The following is an 8,019-nucleotide window of genomic DNA, read 5'->3' as shown; positions in this document are numbered from 1 at the left end:
CTTGACATTTAACATTCTAAAATAAAATGTTTGTTTTTTTATTACATTATCCACTAAATAAAACATGCATGTCTACTATATGTGCTAAACTATGAAGTCTATTTAAAGTCAAAGTTTTACATTGTTTTGAACAGCAGGGGACAACGTGTCCCCCCGGACACGTTTCTTTGGCCCCTCCCATTTCATCAGTCTCTTTGGAAAGTTTAGCTCCCTCCCACTTGTTGCTACCGCCAACAGTCTCTCGGGAGGAAACTCAAGCCCATATCTGCACCTGCCATCGCTATGAGAGGAAAAGGACTGCCTTCTGAGTTTTTGCTTTTCCTTATCTTTCTGAAAGGTAAAATCTGATGCCATTTGCATTTTTCGCCGAGCTATTAAAGTCATGGAACTGTACATTTTGACACAAGTTGTTTTGATTTTGCGTAGATTTTGCGGAATAACCAATTACGACTGCGACGTTGTAATGGTTTAGACTTTATTTGTACTTTTAGTTGTACCAAAATCCATTTGCCGAAAGAAAGAGCCAATATCATAGAAAGAGATCGCTGAACAATCCCCAGAATTTGGAAAGTATTTCCTGTAGTGATAAAACTTTAAATACTCCCGAAGTATGGTATGGTATGGTTAGTAGTCCCTGCTGTCAAGTAATTGAAAGAAACGAGAATTCCTCCCCCCAAAAAACTTTATATGACCTCCTTATTGCAAATACATAAAGACACAAAATGACATCAACACAAACTTAAACAATATTGTACAAAAAATTGATACAATAAAGAATCGTAATGAACCTACGTTTCAGAAAGCAGACTAAGTGAAAACAAGTTCTAGGGTAACTGTGTGCATACCTGGCTTTTATCATTCTGTATTAAACAACCTATTAAAATGTGTTGTTTCTCCTGGTTTCTCTGATCTCCCAGTTCTCATAGCTTTTAGTCTGATAACTTCTAAATTAACTAAGTTTAGAGCACATATAAACTTTTTGCATAGACACATCTGTATTAATAACCCAGTGTTTATTACTCTGTTGTGATATTCCTAAGGATTTTGTCTTAAGTGAGCAAAAAGCAAATGTGTCAAGTCGCATCCAGTCTCTGGAGCTTTTACTCCAGTTTTGTCGTTCTTAGTTATTTTTTTAAATTTTATTCCTTTTCTGGTTTTATTGTTTTACTTTTTTTTTTGTCTTACGTACCTCACCTGGGTCCTGTGTGTTGTTTGAAAGTGCTTTATAAAAAAAACCCACTAGATTGCATTGAATTAATATAATTGAGAATGGAGGTTGGTTATCAGAACATGCCTCCTTCATGTTTCTCACGCAGAAGCGTCTGGATTAAAGATTCGGAACAAGCTTATGGGTAAATGCCTGCAGGTGCAAGAAGGAGCAACAGGAGGTCAGGCGTCACTTGGAGAGTGCAGCCCAGACTCGCCTGTCCAGGAATGGCGCTGGCTCCCAAAGGTCCAGGCGCTCAGCAGCCTACACACCGGAGAATGTCTGACTGCACCGAGGCAGGAGTACGAAGGCGTTGTTTTGCGGCCTTGCGTTTTCAAAGATGGAGCTGGTGGCGAGGATGTGGAAAGAGAGGCGCGAGGCCAGGCTTGGGCTTGCACAAAGAAAGGCCACATAACCCTGCTAGAGAACAGGCTTCACTTGAGTGCTACAAAACATTCCACTCTGGTTTTTCTGCAGAGGGAACATAAACAGGTAATGATTTTGTTTTACTTCATTTAGTTAGTAAGTTAACTTTAGCTGGTTTCAAACGCCTTCAGAGGCTCTTATTGCTTCCCCGTCTTTGCTATAGCAGGGCAGCAAGTGGCGAGCTCTCGATAACCAAACGTTGTGCAACGGGAGATATGCTGAAGAAAACCCAAACCAGCCTTATCATCGTGTGGAGGGGAAAAAAACAAACATTTCTGAAAGCCCTTTATCAGGAAGACACATGCAGGTGAAAACATGTAAGAACCAAACAGAAGCTTACTCGTAAAGATGTGCTTCCTTCAGATTGCTGCAGTACTAATCATTTTTTTAAAATGGCTGCAGGCAGGCTTTACATGTTTTAATACTGATTTCTGTTGACGGTTAACAGTTCAGCAGGCGTCGGTGTGTCCATATGCATCAAAAAATGTTTCACTGTCATTCCAGTTTGTAAGTGTGGAAACCAAAATATGAAAAATATCCTGGCGGAAACCAAAGTTTGATGTATTAATTCATCTAAACGAATCAGCAGGACTCTTTGTATAATGACCCATGAAAGACTTATTTTCATGTTTTTCTTCATCATGGTGAACTGGCAGCATAAGCCTACACCATTAATGTACACAGTCCATTACTGCTATAAACAAATTATGCAGCCATTATTATGTCCATATGATGGATTCGTCGTTTTTATTTATTTATTTATTTATTTTTTACTTTATTGACAGCAGGTCAGGTTTCAGCCTGACAGTCTGAAGTGTTAGTTTTCCAGTAAGAGAGCCAGCTACTCCACACAGGCCAAGGGAACAACTTGTAGAATTACAGCAGCATCCACACAGTAAAACCTAGTGTGGATGAAGATCGGATTGAATTTCATATAAATTTCACCTTTAAACCAGTGATATTGGTTGTTTTAGAGATTCAGAAAGGATAAAAATGATTTATTTTCAGCAATGGCCTCTAAATGACTTTGATGTCTTTGTGCTGTCCTTCTGTCCAGATGAAGGTATGTTGCACTCCAAATGGACAGAAGCTTATTCTGTAAAGGATGTGACGATTCCTTCCTCTTTAATCACCAAATCTCCTGCAGATCCCACTATGGTTTTTTTCACTATGGATTATGGTAAGTTTATCAAACTGTAATCCATAAATTGATTGAACGCGTTACAGTTGATCTCCATAAATCTAAGACTAAAACAGTGAGTTGCCTCACATTCTGCAATTGCTCTACATAACCTCTAGATGGAGGCAGTTCTTTATGAAGGTGTGGACGCAGTAGAGCGCTCATGAAGACCGAGTTACAGGCTCAGTTTTGGATTTATTGAAACAAAGATGTGAAAGCTGATGTAAGATATAAACTGGTGCCCATGTGTTCAGGAATGGGATGGAAAATCACCATGTTGGTGCTGAGCTCCTTGGCTCTGGTCCTGGGAACTATAATTCTCATCCTCAACGTGTACTCCAACAGGTGAAGATGGCAACACACACACACACACACACACACACACACACACACACACACTTAAGCGTCAGAACAGAAGCCCTACTCCAGGGTTAGGCAAAGACCAAACACGAGCCACATGTGGATCTTTAGTATTTCATTTTCGCCAGTATTTTTTTTTTAACACTCTGTTTCTTTATGTTGTGCCAGGAGGAGAAAAGTGGTTTGTGCCTTGAAGTCGCACACTCCCACGCCAGAGGTGAGCATTCCCGGATCGCCGGCACCCAATGAAAGAGCCGCCCTGACCGAGCACGCCATGCACTTTCCACACTCCTCGCCAAGCTCGCCACGGGGGGAGATCCTGATTGAGTGGAAGGATGGCACCGTCACGCCGTTATACGAGGCCTGAACGCTTCCAGCATCAATGTAGATTGACTCTGGTGCAGAGTCAGGTTTGTCATTCGCTGGTTCTGTTTGAATGGGAGTGTGTTGTGACGGGATAATTACCAAGGAGAAGGGGGCGGGTGGAGCTATCTACTCCGAGTGTGTTGATGGCAAAGGTGTTCTGTAGATTGTTTTACAGCAGTACACATGTATGGCTCGCATAGAAGAATGTCTTCAAAGCTGAACTGCCTGAGGAAGGTGAAAAGCATTGTGCACTTGTCATACATTTGAGCTCACACTAAAATATAGGCTGCGGATAAAAACATAGTTAGGATGACTAACAGGAAAATTGCAAAAAAATAATGATTTAGGGTAGCATATGCCTACATATACATTTTGGTAATTTTAGTTTCTTGTAAAAATCATATTCACGACGCTGACATGTACTGTTTCTGTAAAAGATGACATCCTCTTTTAAGTATCAAGGTATAATTAAAATGATCAAGTCTTCACCAGGCTCAAAACATGTTTAAATCTACAGATTTGTAGAAAGGAAGGAAAGAAAATGGAAAATCTGTGTGCGCGCTACTCCAACTACACCCTTGCTATCTCATAGGGAAAGTCCCAGCCAACTTTTCCAAATCAACTACATTTTATGAACTGATCGTGGGCAAGTATGAACAGCGGAGGATTTGATTTTTCTGGAGGATATTGATGTGCTTTCCAGATTGGAGAAGAGAACTGGATGATTTAAGAGAAGTAATTGCTAATTAAAGGGATCGCTTCCAAGATGGTTCAAGTTGATTTATAGATGGGGAAACTTCCCAGAGAGTCATGCAATGGCCATACAGAAAAGTCCACAGAAAGGTTTGGTTAAACTTTACATGTCAGAGTTGGCATGTTAAAGTTCACGACAGTGCAGTTACAAAAAAATAATGCAAAAATGTAAACGCTTGTTTGAAATGATTTTTAGGAGAAATTCTTTTTTTTTTTTTTTCCTAAAAATGAAGCGCAGCACAACATAGATTTTGCAAAGAAGCCTCTGAATTAAACCCGTTCTCCGTCCTTTAAACTAGATATGTTGATCTGTACTGCAAAACAACGTCCTTAAGAAAAAAAAATCGAAAGCAGCAAATTAGCACAAACTTTTTAAGTGTCCAGTAAGGTGGTGGACGATGACATTTTTAAGTCATTATACTGCCACAAGATCCTGGCGCCTTTCGCTCATTGAGTCATTCATGAATTACATGAATTATACTGCACACGTGGAGTCTTGGAAGACTTTCTAGATTCCTAGAGTCAAATTTGAGGGAATTTTTTTTTTCCTGACAACTAAAGCGTAAATCTATAAGAGTGGCTGAAAAAGAAAATAATTGAGGTCCAGTCAAAGTAAAAAAAAATGCTGTGGTAGGGCCTTAGAGATTGATGCCTGCAAACCTTAATAAGCTGAAGCAATGTTATACTGAAGAGTGAGCCAAAATTCCTTCAAAACCACAGAATTGACTATTAAATCCAAATAGAAAATGACTATTTTGTTTATCAAATTTTGTGTGTTTTTAGTCTTTTACACTCAGATTGTCTACTTTCTTCTTGTTTTACTGATTAAATATTGACAGCACAGGTCCAATGCAGTACATTGATTTGGGATGGATTTGCAAATTCTTGGTAAGCACAATTTTTTTTCTGCTCTGATATTTAAAATCCAATCCATGAAAAAAAAGAGTTTTTTTTGTATATGCTTTGGTAGTTCAAAATCAAAAACAAGTTCATAACAAAATTATTTTTGTAATATTCATGCTAAGTCATCAAAGTGGTGTAAGAAGGAGACCGTCCTGCATCTTAGCAGTAATTGTCAGCAGAGGAAACAGTGACGTGATCTGAGTATTCCTGTTAGATCTTTGGATTTGTCAACACCAGCTGGCTCCTCAAATCATAGCCGACTGTGGAAACTTCACACTAAAAGCAACGCAGATTCTGTTTTTCATGCTCCAGGAGCTTGATTTCCAAACGAAATGCAAATATTACTTTGATCTGAAAATAAAACTTTGAACCACCAGTCCCATTTCTACTCAGAGCAGGCGAGATTGGTCCAACGTTGTCCCTGCAACAAGAGTTGTTCTGAAATACTGAAGTCCAGACGTTGTGCATCCTTTTGTACAGGCTTTGTTTCACAATCCTCTGAAGGGTGCAGTTATCCCAGTTACTTCTGCACGATTTCTTTCATGCCCCCCCCCCCCTAAACTCAACTTTCTGTTAATATTCAGTCAAGTTTAATAGAGTAGAATATGTGGCTCTCTTTTCAGATTGAATGCACCTTTTGAAAACAACCTTTACCAATGTACTAAGAACATTTATTTTCAGCCTCACATTTCTGTAATAAAATTACTTAATTAGTCTGATGTAACATTCTACTCTTAAACATCTTGTTGTCATTGGCTGTTAGCGAGAGATCATCAAAGCTAACATAAATCATTTTTTTTCTTAAATTACCCTGTGTGTGATCTATATAATTTTCATTTAGAGAATTTAATTTCTGAAATGCATGAGCGTTTAGGTAACACTATAGCTTATGGAATATATCGTCATGATACATAAGGCTGTTTACAGCTACCTGCTTTAGCAATGAGCTTGCATGATTTATCCTCCGTGAGCCAGCTGTCGGTCTGTCTGCTGGTCAGCTGCTAACTCTTTGCTGTGATTGAATATTTAGTGGATTTATGTAGCACTGAAATATTCTGAGACTACTAGTTTTAAGTTTTCATTAGTTCTAAGCCACAAAATGGACAGAAAAATAATATATCATTTAGTGTGCAATGAGTCTATATGTCTCAATTTAGTCAAAGTTACTGAATAAATGAACTCATTGTTGATATTATAATCGAGATACACCTGTGTGGTGAAAAGCCATCTCTTTAAATAAATAAATAAGTAAAATCATCTCAAGGGATTCAGCCATCACAGACTATTTTAAGAGGAAATGGAGTAAGAGTTAGTTTCTCCAAGCACAGAAAATGTCCCACCAGGTGGAGTCTTTTTCTAAGCCAAAACCAAAATGTATTTGAGAGGAGGAGGAGGAAGAGGAGGAGGAGGCTGTTATGTTATGCAGGTTAGTTTGCACAGTAACCAGCATGTACATGTTTGGACCGGAAACTTTAGAAGACTTTGAATGAGACTAATTGAAATTCAACACTTGCATTTGGGAGCAGCATAATTGCTCTTCATTACTTTTTCTTCCATAACGTTTTCAATGAACACAAAGCTGTCAAAACCGCTGAATCCGCTTGGCTGGTTTTGTTTGTAATGATGAGAGGATTTAAAGTTTTCTGAAGCCCTGAAGTTCCAGAGAACCCAACACCGCTCTGAGCCACGGCTGCATGTACGGATTAGGACGCCTGCTTTTTAAAGAACGCCATTACATTTGTTTAACGTAAACATCTTGTGTATTTAAGCTTCAACAGTCTGGAAATGAAGAATTACCCAGTCTTCTCTGTTTTCTTTCTCTCTATTGTTTGTGATGAAGCTGCCACCTTTGCAGCTACAATAGGTGCATGTTCGCAGGTGGGGCAGGTAGGGCAGAACAGGGTGTGTTTTTCACCTGTATGAATAAGGGGTGTGTGAAAATTGAGACCAGTGCTCAGAACATGTAGCAATGCACATAACAGGTTTCCTTTAGAAAACCTTTTATGGGACTACTGTCACTAAAGGTGCTTATTTTTTTACATTTACTGCTTGCTTTCAGTGCAGTAAGTGATGGCTTAAATCGCACACTTGTTCAGTCCGGAGGAGAGAACAAAATATCCACAAGATTGTGTGCGCAGCACATGTAGTTAGAATGTTAGCAATGTCTGGAGAAAACATGGAATGGAAATGAATGTGCAAATATCGGAAGTTTCTCCAAACTGCATGGAAATGCAAGGTTGAAATTGGTAGATGCATAAGCCAAACTTTTGGGACAAAATTTCATAATATATTATTGATATAGAAACAATGTTGCATTTTACTAAAAGACTGCTGCATTTGCAAAAAAAAAAAAAAAACAAACAAAAAAAAAAAAATCGTGCTGGTTACACAAGAAAATAACTTTTTTTTAATTCATATGATTGTAGGATTTTAGAAAAGAAGAGCAAAATTATGAACAGTTCCAAGTCCAAATACCTGTCAGTTCTGACCTGAAGCGCTCAGGTTTTGGATAAAAATCAGAAATTGAAGTGAGGTGGAATTTTTCAGCCTCATAGTGAGTCCAGCGATTCAACTCAACAAAGAAAATGACTTCAATATGTGGGAGGCATAAAGGCTGAACCAGGTTTTATAAAGACCTATTATTTTTAAGTATTTACACTAATGTAAAAAAAGTTTTTACATATTTTAATGTTTTTTTCCTTTTTCCTATATATATATATATATATATATATATATATATATATATATTTTTTTTTTTTTTTTTTTTTTTTTCCCTTTAACCAAAAAAATTTTTTTTTTTTACTTCAAAAAATTTTCCCAGGGG

General features: G+C 38.1%; 1 protein-coding gene across 2 annotated transcripts; it reads left to right on the top strand.

Annotated features, from left to right (window-relative positions):
- The first annotated feature begins 227 nt into the window (after nt 1-227).
- LOC106953760 (uncharacterized) lies at nt 228-5,985 on the top strand. 2 transcript variants are annotated; one of them, XM_015042754.1, is made up of 6 exons: nt 228-337; nt 1,317-1,699; nt 1,800-1,950; nt 2,691-2,813; nt 3,068-3,158; nt 3,342-5,985. In XM_015042754.1, exons 1-6 carry the CDS (start codon nt 283-285, stop codon nt 3,538-3,540), a joined length of 1,002 nt encoding a protein of 333 aa, XP_014898240.1. In that variant the 5' UTR covers nt 228-282; the 3' UTR covers nt 3,541-5,985. The 2 variants fall into 2 exon arrangements, with proteins under 2 accessions (XP_014898240.1, XP_014898239.1); XM_015042753.1 differs by having other exon boundaries at nt 1,797-1,950.
- The last annotated feature ends 2,034 nt before the right edge of the window (nt 5,986-8,019 follow it).

This window comes from Poecilia latipinna, unplaced genomic scaffold (assembly GCF_001443285.1).
Source record: "Poecilia latipinna isolate Pla-1442-1.1 unplaced genomic scaffold, P_latipinna-1.0 Scaffold600, whole genome shotgun sequence".
Lineage (NCBI taxonomy): Eukaryota > Metazoa > Chordata > Actinopteri > Cyprinodontiformes > Poeciliidae > Poecilia > Poecilia latipinna.
Note: the sequence above shows the minus strand (reverse complement) of the source record. Positions and strands in the feature narration are given on the sequence as shown.